Source organism: Mobula hypostoma, chromosome 24 (genome assembly GCF_963921235.1).
Source record: "Mobula hypostoma chromosome 24, sMobHyp1.1, whole genome shotgun sequence".
Taxonomy (NCBI): domain Eukaryota; kingdom Metazoa; phylum Chordata; class Chondrichthyes; order Myliobatiformes; family Myliobatidae; genus Mobula; species Mobula hypostoma.
Genome location: NC_086120.1, coordinates 5,854,575 through 5,871,875, shown reverse-complemented (window position 1 = coordinate 5,871,875; position 17,301 = coordinate 5,854,575). Strand labels below are relative to the sequence as shown.

At 47.3% G+C, this 17,301-nt stretch overlaps 1 protein-coding gene across 1 annotated transcript in view; it reads left to right on the top strand.

Moving 5' to 3' along the window:
- Positions 1-17,301, top strand: part of LOC134337158 (cyclic AMP-responsive element-binding protein 3-like protein 3) — a 58,157-nt gene that overhangs the window by 10,137 nt on the left and 30,719 nt on the right. Inside the window, exons 2-3 of the mRNA XM_063032001.1 lie at positions 4,395-4,541; positions 7,547-7,829. Coding sequence (XP_062888071.1) covers positions 4,395-4,541; positions 7,547-7,829 — 430 coding nt within the window. The remainder of the gene's footprint in view (positions 1-4,394; positions 4,542-7,546; positions 7,830-17,301) is intronic.

Below are 17,301 nucleotides of genomic sequence, written 5' to 3'. Positions count from 1 at the left end.
AAGGTGTCGCTCCTCCAACCTGATGGCATATTGACTTCTTGAACTTCCAGTAACACCTCTCCCCTCTCCTTCACCATTCTCCATTCCCTTTTCCCTCTCTCACCTTATCTCTTTACCTGTCCGTCACCTCCCTCTGATGCTCCTTCCTCATTTCTTTCTTCCATGTCTTCTGTTCTCTCCTATTGGTCTCCCCCTTCTCCAGCCCAGTTTCTCTTTCACCAATCAACTTCCCAGCTCTTTCTTTCACCCTTCCCCCCTCCCAGTTTCACCTATCACCTCTCCTCCTGCACCCTCTAACTCTGACCCCTCATCTTTATTTTTCCAGCCCTGATTAAGGGTCTGGGCCCGAAACGTCGACTGTATTCTTTTCCATAGATGCTGTTGAGTTCCTCCAGCATTTTGTGTGTGTTGTATGCACTTTATCTCTGCCTTTCATAATCTTATTCAGCTCTATCAGGTCACCTCTCATCCTCCTTCACTCCAAAATTATCACTACCTGTTGTTATTTATTGGTCATGGTGACTCATTGGTGAGGCAGTGAGTCACCCAGGGGTACTGTGTGTCCACAGTTTGCTCCAGTGAGGATGGAAGGTGCACAATGAGGGACACAGAGGCCGGGCTGTGAAGTCAGTGCTTCAGTTTGCCATTCTACAGATGTTGTGATAACGGACACGCAGACAGCGACATCTCATGACAATTGCTGAGAGAATCAAGATACTTCTGCACTAATATCAAGAGACAAGGACCCTGCATCATCTCCAGGGATGTCCTGGGGCAACAAACATTCCACCACGATGGAATACAAGAAAAGAACAAAATAGAATAGCCAAACAGAATAGGAGAAAGTTTTTACACATTCATACAGAGTTGCAAGGATGTGCGTTGCATTGGCTGAAAGGAGGGGTGTTGCAGATTCAGGAATAACTTTGATTAAGGGAAGTTAGAGAGGCGAAGGAACAAGTAGGATTGGCACAGACTGTGCTTTATTGACCGAATGGCATAAGCAATGTTGTCTGCTAGACCCGTCATCTATATTTTCCAGCCATGCTGTGAAGGAAATAACTGAGACTGATGTGTACTGTAGTCCTGGGAATCCCAGCACAGATTGGGATGAATATGCCCTCACTGCATGTTGAGATTATGGCAGAATTCTCCGGTAGCATCATGGTACTAGGTAACTAGAAGGCAAACATATTGCATGTGATAGTAATATTGTTCTATGTGACCCAAGTATTTCAACACACATCTTTGATTGTCCATCTTCTCGGTGTCTCCAGCCCAACGTTCCTATCTCGTAGACATCATGTATGCTGCTAGGCTATGGTTTCTGGTGTTGGTGTTACCAAATGCTGTGATACAGGGTATCCCAGGGGAAGATCCAGTGTTGGTTTCTCCTGAATTTGGACACTAATTCAGAATTTTGTGAGAGTGTAAGCAGTACATACTTCTCAGGTGGTTTTGTATGTGAGAAAGTTGTCCTTTTCTTTGAATCTTGTCACCATAAGCTACAGAGTATAATAGATCTTAACTGATTGGCAAAATCACTGGAAATAAATCAGGCTTCGAAACAGTCTGCTAATTCTTTTTCACCTAAACACTGTTACACAGAACTGGAATCAATCTTCTCTATCATAATCCAGGTGAAACAATTCACTGCCTTTTGAACTAAACTCTCAAACATTAGAGTTTAATTATCTAAAGCCTTGAAGACAGTTCTCGGACGTAACGCATGCTAAAGGCTTGCATTCCCTCTTTCCCAAGTCTGATGAGGAGACCAATCTGAAACATAACTGTTTCTTTCTACACAAGTCTGGCCTGAGCTGCTGAGGTTATTTTTTGTTTTGATTTTAGATTTTCAGCATCCTTTTGATGAAAGTTAGTGTAAATGGGTGTTGATGACTGGTATGGCCTCAGTGCGCTGAAGGGCCTGTTTCTGTGCCAGAAGACTGTACGACTCGTATGTTCTGACAATTAATTTTCTTGGTCAGCCTCACTGGATTAAGGCTGACTTGCTTCCTCTCCAGTACTGTGGGTTCTGAGGCGGCTGCTGAGACTGTTGTGGGACCGAAGATGGGGCTGGAGGTGCCTCAGTGAGATGGCTTGTGAAGGGATGTGTTCCTTCCAGTGTTTGCATTGGGCTTCTGCCTGCTCCTACTTGATGGCCCTGAGGTTCTCCAACACATCACCAACACTCCTGCTGATCCTGGTCCAGGGATTCTGAGGGGCCAGATGGAATGTTGCATTTTTTTAAGGAAGATTTGACATTGAAGCTTTTCCTTTATCTACCTGGTAATCTCTTTCTCTGACAAAGCGTGGAATAAAATGAGTCAGACCTCGGGAACTAGAAATCTCCTTGTTTGGTCTTGACAGCTGCACCAAATCTCTGTTTTCCAAAACTGGTTGGATTTCTGACAACTGTCTCTCATTGGTGATATCTATTCATAAATGAAAAATAGAGAAAAAATGCTTTTAATTTCCACAACCTCAATAGCTCAATCTTAAAGTATATTTCAACCAACAAAAATACTGCCTTAGAGTTATAGAACACAGAAACAGGCCCTTCGGCCCATCTAGTCTGTGCTGATCTACTAATCTGCCTAGTCCTATTGGCCTGCACCCAGAGCATGGCCCTCCATAGCTCTCCCACCCATGTACCTATCCAAATTTCTCTTACATGTTGAAATCAAACCCATATCTGTCACTTTTTGCTGGGAGCTTGTTCTACACTCTCACCACCCTCTGAGTGAAGAAGTTCCCCCTCATATTCCCCTTAAACATTTCATCCTTAACCCATGACCTATAGTTTTAGTTTCATCCAACCTTAGATGAAAAAACATGCTTGCATTTACTCCATCTAAACCCCTCATAATTTTGTATACCTCTATCAAATCTCCTCTCAATCTTCTCCACTCCAGGGAATAAAGTCCGAACCTCTCCCTATAACTCAGGTCTTCAAGACCTGGCAACATCCTTGTAAATTTTCCCAGCACTCTTTCAATCTTTTGACATCTTTCCTGTAGGTCGGTGACCTACTTCCTACTTTACAAAAACGTTATTTCATTTTTGTATTTGCCATTGTAAATTCTACAGTAAGGCAGCAATTTGCATTCTGCAAGGTCCCAAATAGAAAGGGACCGTTACTTTTCTCCGTGAAATCAGATGATGGATAAATATTGTCCGGGGCACTGGAGGAGAAGTCTCTGCTCTTCTGTGGTTAGTGGTCTGGCAACTTTTACAGCTGCCTGAAAGGATCTTGGTTTCAGGAGATGAGAGTTCAGCATTTTCTCGGGACTTGAATGAGGGCGTGATTCACAACCAGCCTGACTTGTATGTGCGAGCGTAATGCACGAGCTTCGGCTGCCATGCCATTTCAACCTTTTTATTCACTGCTGTGACTCTGAATGAGCCTCCTGGGAACCGTAGATGTAAGCAGTTGGATCAAATGCATTGTCAATACTTCCAGTGTGCAGTTGACCTCAATATTTTGGATATGAACAACTGGTTTCATATAATTATTCAGTTACAATGAGAGTGCATATTAACCAATGAGACCAGGTACTTTTACTGAGACCAGGTAGCTTGCCCCAGAATTCTAATAATGACTGAGGACAAGCCCTCGAGTCCCAAGACATTCTTCTTGTAGCACAGCATTGTGAGAAGTACCTGCTTGGATACACAGACTCCCCAGGTATTATCTTGTCACTACCTGAAGTATTTCTCTGAAGTTGTCTCCTGTTGTGAGCCTGTAGCCAGCTCCCTTCATAGATAGGGTGATTTTCTTGAACTTTCAAGACTGATTATTGGAATCGAAATTGGTTTATTATTGTCACGTGCATTGAGAAACAGTGAGAAGCTTCTCTTGCACACCGTTTATAAAAATCAAATTATTACAAAGCGTATTGAGGCAGACCAAGGTAAAATAATCACAGAATGCAGAATGAGGTGTAGCAGCTACAGAGAAAGTGCAGTGCAGGTAAAATAATGTGCAAGATCATGGTGAGGTAGATTGTGAGGTCAGGAGTCCATCTTATTGTACCAGGGAACCATTCAATATTCTAATAACAGTGAGCCAGAACCTGCCTTGATCCTGGTGCTTTCAGGCTTTTGTATCTACTGCCTGATGGAAGAGGAGAGAAGAGAGAGTATTCAGGGTGGGTAGGGTCTTTGATTACACTGGCTACTTTACTGAGGCAGCGAGAAGTACAGTCAGATCCCAAGAAGGGGAGACAGGTATAGCTCATTGCCCATTTACATTTGGGAGGGGTTTGAGCTCTGCTTCCGATTTATGTTAGTAATTAACAGATGAAATGTCCTGTGATTATGGTGGTACTACTCTTGCTGACTGTTTTTTCCCCTTCACTGAGGGAATACTCTTTCCATTTTCCCTTCTCTAGACACCTGGAGAATGCTTGGCCCCGGAAATGGACAGCGTGGAGCTCCTGGATCTACTCTTTGACCAGCAGGATGGGATCCTTCGCCATGAAAACTTCCAGGCAAATGCCCAGGAGAGTGCAGGGTGCTGGGAGATGGCACAGCCCAGTGTAAGGAGAATTGTAAAGCTGCATCGTTGTGCGGGCACAGATCTTTGTAACCCTGGTCACCCCACATACAGAGCACCAGGAACCCAAGCCAGCTTACACACAGAGCACATTGTAATGTATCTGTTATACAGACCAGTATTGTAACTTCACACAGAGTACACTGTAGACCAGGTTATCCCCCCCGCCCCAACACACACACAAAACATCGTAAAATAGGTCAATACTGTTATCTCAAGGACTTTGCACATAGATCATTGTAACCTGAGTCACCCAATTACATCAAATTTAGAACATCGAACAGTTACAGCAAAGCCTCAGGCCCTTCAGCCCACAATATTATGCCAACCCTTTGACCTAATGCATGATTAATTTAATCTTCCTTCCTATATAGCCCACAATCCTCAATTTTCCTTTCATCCATGCATCTATCTAAGTCTCTTAAATGCTCCTAATGTATCTGCCTCTACACCACTCCTACCAATTCATTCCAGACACCCACCGCTCTCTGTGTTAAAAACCTACCTCTGACATCACCCTTAAAATTTCCTCCATTTAGCTTAGAATGATGTCCTCTAGAATTGTCCTCTGAGGGAAAGGTGCTGGCTGTTCACCCTACCTATGGCTCTTTTAATCTTTTACACAGAGGCTGTGGGAAAAGAACCAGTTCAGGTCAAAAATCCATCATCAAAACTAGCCCCAAACCCACCACACAGCCACTCACCCACTCACACACACACACACACAGAGTCACACACACAGTCTCTCTCTCTCTCACACACACACACACACACACACACACACACACACACACACACAGTCACACACATACACAGTCACACATACAGAGTCACACACACAGTCTCTCTCTCTCTCTCCCCCACACACACACACACACACACACACACACACACAGTCACACATACAGAGTCACACACACAGTCTCTCTCTCTCTCTCTCTCACACACACACACACACACACACACACACAGAGTCACACACATACACAGTCACACATACAGAGTCACACACACAGTCTCTCTCTCTCTCTCACACACACACACGCATACAGAGTCACACACACACACACACACACACACACACACACACACACACACAGAGTCACACACACACACACAGTCACACCCGGGTCAACCAGCCCAAACAAGATGGAATTCTCTCATGAAGGATCCCATCTCTCACCTTGTAGAACATAGAACCTCGCACAGTACAGTAGACTCTTTGGCCCACGACGTTGTGCTATTCTTTTAACCTATCCCAAGATCGAGCTAACCCTTCCTTCCTACATAGGCCTCCATTTTTCTTTCATCTATCTGCCTATCGAAGAGTCTTTTAAATCTCCTTAATGTATCTACCTCTACCACCACCCCTAACAGTGCATTCGTGCTCTTCCCACTCAGTGTGTAGAAAGATCTACATCTGACATCTCCGCCTGTACTTTTACCAATCACCTTGTATTAGCAACTTACACCCGGAAAATAGGCACTGGCTTTTCATTCATCAATGCCACTTATCATCTTGTACATCTCTATCAAGTCACTTCTTATCCTCCTTCACTCCAAAGAGAAAAGCCTTAATTTGCTCAACTTTTTCTCATAAAACATGCTCTCTAATCCAGACAGCATCCTGGTAAATCTCCTCTGGACCCTCTCTAAAGCTTCCACATCCTTCCCAAAATGAGGTGACCAGAACTGAGCACAATACTCCAAGTATGGTCTAACCAGGGATTTATGGAGCTGTAACATTACTTTGTGACTCAATCCCCCAACTAATGAAAGCCAACACATATACCTCCTTATCCATCCTATCCACTTCCACAGCAACTTTGTGGAATCTATGGATGTGGATCCCAAGGTCCCCCTGTATCTCCACACTGCTAGTAATCCTCCTATTAATCCCATATTCTGCCTTCAAGTTCAATATTCCAAAGTGAACATTTCACAGTTTTCTGGATTGAACTCCATCTGCCATTTCTCAGCCCAGCTCTGCATCCTGTCAAAGTCCCTTTGCAACTTACAATAAACTTCTGCAGTAGCCACAACACCATCGACCTTGGTGTCGTCTGCAAACTTACTAGCCCACCCTTCTGCTTCCTCATCTGAGTTACTTATAAAAATCACAAAGAGCTAGGGTCCCAGAACAGATCCCTGCGGAACATCACTGGTCACCGACCTCCAGACAGAAAATGCTCCCTCTGCTACTCACCCCCTGCCTTCTGTGGACAACCCAATTCTGAACCCAAGCTTCCCTGGATCCCATGCTCCCGACTTCCTGAATGAGCCTACCATGGTGGAACTTGTTGAATGTCTTATTAAAATTGATATACACCATATCCACTCTTTTACCTTCATTAGATTGTTTTAATATTACCTCGAGAATTCAACCAGGCTTGTGAGGCATGAACTGTCTCTCACAAGCCACGTTGACTATCCCTAATTGGCCTATGCTTCTTTAAAGGCTCATAAATCTGCCTCTAAGAATCTTCTCCAAAGTTTGCCTACCACTGATTTAAGACTCGCTGGTCTATAATACCCAGGCTCATCCCTATTCTCTTTCTTGAAAAAAGGAATAATATTTGCCACTCTCCAATCTTCTGTTACTTCTCCTATTGCCAGTGAGGACACAAAGATCATCGCTAAAGGTGCATCAATCTCCTTCCTTGCTTCCTGTAGTAACTTTAGGCAGATCTTATCTGGCCTGGGGAGTTATCTATGCTAACGTTTTTCAGAAGTTACATCACATCCTCTTTCTTACTGTCAACACGCTCCAACATATTAACCTGTTTGATGCTGTCATTACATTTGTCAAGGTCCCTCCCACTGGTGAACACTGGAGCAAAGTATTCATTTAGGGCCTCCCCTAACTCCTCCAACTCTTTTATCCTTGATTGGTCCTAACCTTCACTGTAGTCATCCTCCTGTTCTTTATGTACGAGTAGGACGCCTTGACACTCCGTCCTTTAATCTTGATCTCCTTCCTTTGTCCAGACCCACAGTGGAAGAAGCAACAAGGAGATCCTATCCTCACTCTTGCCAGAAACCGTCCCTGACTCCCCGCTCTGGTCGTCAGCTGGCAGTGACAGTGGGATATCTGAGGATCACCTGTCTGACCAGCTGGACAGTCCACAGCAGCCATCCAGCAGCCCCCACAACTTCGAGGCTTTCCAGTCGGAGCTGCCCTTTCACCCTGGCCCGGAGATTTGCTGCTCAGATCCTTGTCCAGGAGCTTCTGATTTGGCATACCCAGATGTGGATTTCTCTGTCAGCTTTGGTAAGAAACACAGCTGCCCTGTAAATGTGGACCTGGGAGACTTGGAGAGAGGCAAGGAGGTGTTCAACACACACAACATGTTGGAGGAACTCAGCAGTTGGGCAGCACTGATGGAAGGAATAAACAGTTGATATTTTGGTCAGAGAAAGGTCTCAGTCTGAAATACCAGCTGTTTATTCCCCTCCATAGATACCTCCTGACTTGCTGAGTTCCTCCAGCACATTGTGTATGCTGCTTAAGATGCCTAGCAACTGCAGGATCTCCTGTATTTGGGAAGGAGATGTTCCCCTGGGTTTGTTGTCCAGTTACTGTTTTTATTCCCGTGTCCCTCTTCTCCTTTGGAGAGAACTCTGCAGGATGTAAACGGATCAGAATTAGATTTGGGGAGGCTGCCAGGAGTTCATTAAGATCAGAGAATACTGGAGATCCTAAGCAGATCAGGCAGCACCCGTAGAGAGGGAATCAAATATAATCTTTCCAATCAATAACCTTTCATCAGAATTGAAGAGTATTGCCTGTCATAGATATCCTTTCTGGTCACCTCACCTCCTCCTCTCTGCAACTGAAACTATACTGTTTTCTCATCAATCTATTGAGGGGATATTGGCTGGAGATGGCCCCTTTCTTGTCCACAGATGATCCTAAGTTACAAGCATGTTTGGTTTTTATTACAGAATTCAATATTTATACGTTTACTGCAAAAATATCAACCACTCCTTGAACATTGTGAACATTCCTTGGTACCTCAAAGACCAATTAGGCATCCAAGGCTATTTGACTACAGTAGTTAATGCAGAGAAACCCAAACAAGTCACTCAAAATGCTGGAAGAACTCAGCAGGCCAGGCAGAATCTGTGGAAAAGAATGAACTGTCGATGTTTTGGTCTGAGATCCTTTACTGGGACTGGAAAGAAAAGAGTAAGAAGGTAGGGGTGGGGAGGAAGAAATACAAGATGGTAGGTGGTAGGTGGTAGGTGAAACCATGAGAGGGAGAGGAGTGAAGTAAAGAGCTGGGAAGTTGATTGGAGAAAGAGATAAAGGGTTGGTGAAGGGGGAATCTGAGTGGAGAGGGCAGAAGACATGGGAGAAAGAGAAAGGGGAGGAGCTCCAGAGGGAGGTGATGGGCAGGTAAGGAGATAGGTGAGAGAGGGAAATGGGAATGGGGAATGGTGAAGGGGGGGGCATTTACCAGAAGTTCAAGAAGTCAATGTTCGTGCCATCAGGTTGGAGGCTATCCAGATGTAATATAGGGTGTTGTTCCTCCAACCAGAGTGTGACCTCATTGCAACAGTAGAGGAGGCCATGGACTGACATGTTGGATTTGGAATGGGAATTAGCATTGAAATGGGTGGCCACTGGGAGATCCCTCTTTTTCTGGCGGATGGATCGTAGGTGCTCAGCGAAGTGGTCTCCCAATCTACATCACCGAAACACAGGCGGCCACACCGGGAGCACCAGATACAGTAGATGACCCCAACAGAGTCACAGGCAAAGTGTCACCTCACCTGCGAGGTCTGCTTGCGGCTCTGAATGCTAGTGAGGGAGGAGGTGTAGGGGCAGGTGCAGCACCTGTTCCGCTTGCAAGGATAAGTACCAGGAGGGAGGTCAGTGGGGAGAGACGAATGGACAAGGGAGTCATGTAGGGAGCGATCCCTGTGGAAACTGAAAAGTGGGGGGGGGGGAGGGAAAGATGTGCTTGGTGGTGGGATCCCATTGAAGACAGTGCTCCCAATGTTTTTCGGTGAGACCTGACATAGATTGGGAGACCGCTTCACCGAGCACTTATGTTCCGTCTGCCAGAAAAAATGGAATCTCCTGGTGGTCACCCATTTCAATTCTACTTCCTATTCCCATTCTGACATGTCTGTCCAGGCCTCCCCTTCCGTTGTGATGAGGCCACACTCAGGCTTTCACCTCATGAGACCACCTTATATTCTGTCTGGGTGTCCTCCAACCTGGCATGAACATTAATTTCTCAAAATTTCAGTAAATGCCCCCCTTCACCATTCCTCATACCCATTTCCCTCTCTCACCTCATCTCCTTACCTGTCCATCACCTCCCTCTGGTGCTCCTCCCCCTTCCCTTTCTTTCGTGGTCTTCTACCCTCTACTCTCAAATTCACCCTTCTCCAGCCCTGCATCTCTTTCACCAATCATCGTCCCAGCTCTTTACTTCACCCTCTCCCCTCTCTTGCTTTCCCCATCACCTACCACTGTATACTTCTTCCTCCCCTCCCCACCTTCTTACTCTGACCTCATCCTTTTTTTCTCCAGTCCTGACGAAAGGTCTTGGCTCGAAACGTTGACTGTTTACTCTTTTCCATAGACACTGCCTGGCCTGCTGAGTTCCTCCAGCATTTTGTGTGTGTTGCTTGGATTTCCAGCATCTGCAGATTTTCTCTTGTTTGTGATTGGATTACTACTCTGCAAAATCTCTTCCAGGGATGCCTACCCTGAAGAAGTTTAAATCTTCCCTTCGATGGGAGTTCAGTGAAACGCTCCCTCACTGCTCCCCCCCTGTGATCCCTGCTACTCTCCAACTCTTTAACCATGTGCTCACCCAGACCCGCTACCACAGCTATATTTCCTTTCTGGGAGCATGTCTTCGCCGCCCGCTTGTACCACACGGTTTCCAGATTTATTTTCAAGCTTCTTGATTTGGCCCCTCTGAGGACTCAGGTACTCACATTTAACTGCCTGCTTCTCCCACTGCATTCTACGCACCACACTTTATGCCATGAAGAGGTACCTGGTATCCCTATCATAGTTGCTTCCACAGCTCCGGGATTTTGAGCATATGCCAGAGCTTTTGGAAAGCACCAAGTTGAATAAGTCTCCAGGATCAGACGAGATGTACCCCAGGCTACTGTGGGAGGTGAAGGAGGAAATTGCTAAGTCTCTGGCAATGATCTTTGCATCAGCAATGAGGACAGGAGAGGTTCCGGAGGATTGGAGGGTTGTGGATGTTGTTCCCTTATTCAAGAAAGGGAGTAGGGATAGCCCAGGAAATTACAGACCAGTGAGTCTTAATTCAGTGGTTGGTAAGTTGATGGAGAAGATTCTGAGAGGCAGGATTTATGAACATTTGGAGAAGCATAATATGATTAGGAATAGTCAGCATGGCTTTGTCAAAGGCAGGTCGTGCCTTACCAGCCTGATTGAACTTTTTTTGAGGATGTGATTAAACACATTGATGGAGGTAGAGTAGTAGATGTAGTGTATATGGACTTCAGCAAGGCATTTGATAAGGTACCCCATGCAAGGCTTATTGAGAAAGTAAGGAGGTATGGGATCCAAGGGGACATTGCTTTGTGGATCCAGAATTGGCTTGTCCACAGAAGGCAAAGAGTTGTTGTAGATGGGTCATATTCTGTGTGGAGGTCGGTGACCAGTGGTGTGCCTCAGGGATCTGTTCTGGGACCCTTACTCTTTGTGATTTTTATAAATGACCTGGATGAGGAAGTGAAGGGATGGGATAGTAAATTTGCTGATGACACAAAGGTGGGGGTGTTGTGCATAGTGTGGAGAACTGTCAGAGGGTGCAGTGGGATAGAATGCAAAACTGGGCTGAGAAGTGGCAGATGGAGTTCAACCCAGATAAGTGTGAGGTGGTTCATTTTGGTAGGTCAAATGTGATGGCAGAATATAGTATGAATGGTAAAACTTTTGGCGGTGTGGAGGATCAGAGGGATCTCGGGGCCGAGTCCATAGGACATTCAAAGCTGCTGTGCAGGTTGACTCTGTGGTTAAGAAGGCATACAGTGCATTGGCCTTCATCAATTGTGGGATTGAGTTTAAGAGCCGAGAGGTAATGTTGCAGCTATATACCCCACGGAGTACTGTGCTCAGTTCTGGTCACCTCACTACAGGAAGGATGTGGAAGCCATAGAAAGGGTGCAGAGGAGATTTACAAGGATGTTGCCTGGATTGGGGAGCATGCCTTATGAGAATAGGTTGAGTGAACTCGGCCTTTTCTCCTTGGAGCGATGGAGGATGAGAGGTGACCTGATAGAGGTGTATAAGATGATGAGAGGCATTGATCATGTGGATAGTCAGAGGCTTTTTCCCAGGGCTGAAATGGCTAACACGAGAGGGCACAGGTTTAAGGTGCTGGGGAGTAGGTACAGAGGAGCTGTCTCTCTGTTTTTTACACAGAGATTGGTGAGTGTGTGGAATGGGCTGTCGGCAACGGTGGTGGAGGCGTGTACAATAGGGTCTTTTAAGAGACTCCTGGACAGGTACATGGAGCTTAGAAAAATAGAGGGCTATGGTTAACCCCAGGTAATTTCCAAGGTAAGGACATGTTGGGCACAGCTTTGTGGGCCATAGGACCTGTACTGTGCTGTAGGTTTTCTGTGTTTCTCTATTTCTCTCTCTGCCGCCTGTAATGGACCTGTACGCTTTGTCATCCTCCGCCGGATCCACACTTTCAATCGCCAGTTCTTCGACTTTCTCTCGTCCTGCCTGCAAGGATCAGAAGGTCGCCCGTCTACAGACCACCGAACCTGCTGTCTCTAATACCGGCAGGCCTGGATGCCTTTGGTGGGACCTCAGCAGCTCTAACAATCCAGAGCAGATTTAAAACCCGGACTCCACCGCCATCAATGTGGGTTCCAATGCCCTCAGCCATCGCTGGAACCCCCGTCTCCCCTTCCCTGACCACCACTCTGCAATCCCGTATCTCTCAGATCCCACCGCCAGATCTTCGGACCTCAGAGACTTCATCTTCCTCCCACTCCACCATTCCTGAACACTCCAAACCTCCCTTCTCCTCAGGCACCACCAACCCCCTTCCACCCTCCGATCCCAGCTCTCATCCGTGCTGGGCTTTCACAATTCCATCCAACATTCCCCTCTCTGAGCCAGAATGTTCTGTCCTCAGTAAGGACCTCACTTTTGTCCCTCTGTGTCCACACTTCAGTGAGTTCCACGCCTGCCATAACACTGAGCTCTTCTTCTGCTGCCTCTGTCTCCAAGCATAATTCTTTGGCAAGATCTCCCCAACCCACGCTGATGACACCTTCTCCCATCTTAAACCCTCCCCCTCTTCCTGGATACCCCACCCTCATTTTCTGCTTGCTCTGGACCTTTTCATTGCCAAATGCCAACGGAACATTAACCGTCTAAATTTTAACACTCCTCTTTCCTATTCCAACCTCACTCCTTCCGAATGCTCAGCTTTCCACTCCCTCCGCATCAATCCTAACCTCACCAACAAACCCATGGATGAGAGAGGTGCTGTAGGAGTCTGGCAATTGACCTCTACCTTGCTGAGGCCAGTGCCAACTGTCAGACACCTCCTCTTTTCACCCCTTGAACAAGACTCCACTAAGAAACGCAAGGCTATTGTCTCCCACGCCATCACCAACCCTATTGACTCTGGGGATCTCCCATCCACCGTCACCAACCTCATAGTTCCTGCACCCCAAACCTCCCATTTCTACCTCCTACCCAAAATCCACAAACCCACTTGTCCAGGTAGACCCATTGTTTCAGCTTGTTCCTGCCCCACTGAACTCATATCTGCATACCTCGACTCTGTTTTAGCCCTTTCCTTCCTACATCCGCGACACTTCACACGCTCTGGATCTTTTTCAGGATTTCAGGTTCCCTGTCCCCCATCATCTTATTTTTACTATGGATGTCCAGTCCCTGTCCACCTCCATCCCCTACCAGGAAGGCCTCAAAGCTCCCCATTTCTTTCTGGACACCAACCTAATCAGTTCCCTTCCACCACCAGTCTCCTCCATCTAGCAGAACTTGTCCTCACTCTAAACTATTTCCCCTTTGGGTCCACCCACTTCCTTGAAACTAAAAAGGTAGCCATGGGCACTCGCATGGGTCCCAGCTATGCCTGCTTGTTTGTTGGCTACGTGGAATTCCAAGCCTACACCAGTGACCATCCCACACTTTTCCTATGCTACATTGACGACTGCATTGGTGCTGGACTCGTCTATTTCATCCACTTATCCTCCAATTTCCACCCTGCCCTCAATTCACCTGGTCCATTTCCGACATTTCCCTTCCCTTTCTTGATCTCCCTGTCTCTATCTCTGGAGACAGCTTATCCACCGATGCTAATTATAAACCAATGGACTCCAACAGCTACCTGGACTATACCTCGTCCAACCCTGTTACTTGTAAAAATGCCATCCCTTTCTCTCAATTCCTCTGTTTCTGCCACATCTGCTCTCAGGATGAGGCTTTTCATTCCAGAATGAAGGAGATATCCTCCTTTTTCAAAGAAAGAGGCTTCCCTTCCTCTACCATCAATGCTGACCTCAACTACATCTCTTCCATTTTCACACACGTCTGCTCTTACCCCATCCTCCCGCCATGCTACCAGGGATAGGGTTTCTCTTATCCTCACCTACCACCCACAGTGTCCAGCTCCAAAACCTCTGCCACCTCCAAATGGATCCCATCACCAAGCACATCTTTCCCTCCCCCCGTCTTTCTGCTTTCTGCAGGGATCACTCACTATGCAACTCCCTTGTCCATTTGTCCCTCCCCTCCTGGCACTTATCCTTGCAAATGGAACAAGTGCTACACCTGCCCCTACACCTCCTCCCTTACCACCATTCGAGGCCCCAAACAGTCCTTCTAGATAAGGCAACACTTCACCTGTGCGTCTATTGGGGTCATATACTGTGTTTGGTGCTCCTGGTGTGAGCTCTTGTGTATAAGTGAGGCCTGACGTAGGTTGGGAGACCGCTTCACCAAGCATCTACGCTCTGTCCGCTAGAACAAGCAGGATCTCCTGGAGGCCACTTATTTTACTTCCTCTTCCCATTCCCATTCCAGTATGTCCATCCACAGCCTCCTCCACTGTTGCAACAAGGTCACACTTAGGTTGCAGGAACAACACCTTATATTCCGTTTGGGTAGCCTCCAACCTGATGGCATGAACATCAATTTCTCAATGGTGCCTCCACCAACCCCCCTTCACCATTTCCCATCCCCTCGTCCCTCTCTCATATTATCTGCTTGCCCGCCCATTGCCTCCATCTGGTGCTCCTCCCCACCCTTCTTCTTTCTTCCTTCACCTTCTGTCTCTTTCACCAATCAACTTCCTAGATCTTTGCTTCATCACTCCCCCTCCAGGTTTCACCTATCACCTGGTGTTTCTCTCTCCCCTTCCCCTACCTTTCAAATTTACTCCTCAGCTTTCTTCTTCAGTCCTGCCGAAGGGTTTTGGCCTGAAAGGTCGACTGTACTCTTTTCCGTAGATGCTGCCTGGCCTGCTGAGTTCCTCCAGCATGTTGTGTGTGTCCCACAGTGTAGTTGTGGAGAAGATGTTTCCCCTTGGCTGAGGAGTGTAGGGCTGGGTGGGGTGGGGTGTCCACCAACCCAAACCACCCAATTACACCCATGTGTCCACCAACCTAGACCGCCCAATTACACCCATGTGTCCACCAACCCAGACCGCCCAATTACACCCATGTGTCCACCAACCCAAACCGCCCAATTACACCCATGTGTCCACCAACCCAAACCGCCCAATTACACCCATGTGTTCACCAACCCAGACCGCCCAATTACACCCATGTGTCCACCAACCCAAACTGCCCAATTACACCCATGTGTCCACCAACCTAGACCGCCCAATTACACCCATGTGTCCACCAACCCAAACTGCCCAATTACACCCATGTGTCCACCAACCCAAACTGCCCAATTACACCCATGTGTCCACCAACCCAAACCGCCCAATTACACCCATGTGTCCACTAACCCAGACCGTCAAATTACACCCATGTGTCCACTAACCCAGACCGCCCAATTACACCCAATTTTCCACCAACCCAAAACGCCCAATTACACTCACGTGTCCACCAACCCAAACTGCCCAATTACACCCATGTGTCCAACAACCCAGACCGCCCAATTACACCCATGTGTCCAACAACCCAGACCGCCCAATTACACCCATGTGTCCACTAACCCAAACTGCCCAATTACACCCATGTGTCCACTAACCCAAACTGCCCAATTACACCCATGTGTCCACTAACCCAGACCGCCCAATTACACCCATGTGTCCACCAACCCAGACCACCCAATTACACCCATGTGTCCACCAACCCAGACCGCCCAATTACACCCATGTGTCCACCAACCCAAACCGCCCAATTACACCCATGTGTCCACTAACCCAGACCGCCCAATTACACCCATGTGTCCACCAACCCAGACCGCCCAATTACACCCATGTGTCCACTAACCCAGACCGCCCAATTACACCCATGTGTCCACTAACCCAAACTGCCCAATTACACCCATGTGTCCACCAACCCAAACTGCCCAATTACACCCATGTGTCCACCAACCCAAACCGCCCAATTACACCCATGTGTCCACCAACCCAGACCGCCCAATTACACCCATGTGTCCACCAACCCAGACCGCCCAATTACACCCATGTGTCCACCAACCCAAACCGCCCAATTACACCCATGTGTCCACTAACCCAGACCGCCCAATTACACCCATGTGTCCACCAACCCAGACCGCCCAATTACACCCATGTGTCCACCAACCCAAACCGCCCAATTACACCCATGTGTCCACCAACCCAAACTGCCCAATTACACCCATGTGTCCACCAACCCAGACCGCCCAATTACACCCATGTGTCCACCAACCCAAAGTGCCAAATTACACCCATGTGTCCACCAACCCAGACCGCCCAATTACACCCATGTGTCCACCAACCCAAACTGCCCAATTACACCCATGTGTCCACCAACCCAAACTGCCCAATTACACCCATGTGTCCACCAACCCAAACCGCCCAATTACACCCATGTGTCCAACAACCCAGACTGCCCAATTACACCCATGTGTCCACTAACCCAGACCACCCAATTACACCCATGTGTCCACTAACCCAAACTGCCCAATTACACCCATGTGTCCACCAACCCAGACCGCCCAATTACACCCATGTGTCCACCATCCCAAAGCCACGTGGTCACGGGGAAAACACGCAAGCTCCTTTGGAGACAGCAACAGAACTTGAGCGCAGGTTGCCGGTTCTGTAATAGTTTCATGCTAATCACTACGTTACCGTACCATTTGAGAGAGTTGTGCATGCTCAGGCAGTGAGTTCATTCAAAACAGAGGCTGACAGACCTGTGCGTACACAGGGTATCAGGTATATGAGGAAAATGGGGTTGAGGATGAAGATCGGTCATCTCCTTGCTGAAAGGTGGGGCAGCCTGAGAAGACGAATAGTCTGAACATACTCCTATTTCTCATCTTTTATGTCCCTTCTTTTGTTCTTACTATCTGAGGCTCAAAGCAGGATTTCTACACTTGCATGTGGTCACACGTTGTCAGCTGGTTGCGTCTTCAAGTCCCACTTAAGAGTCCTGAGCATATTTCTTGCTTGATGTACAGTACTTACGGGATGTGACACTGCAAGAGTTCTTTGGACAAGCCATTAAATTGAGGCCCCTCTTTGTCATCA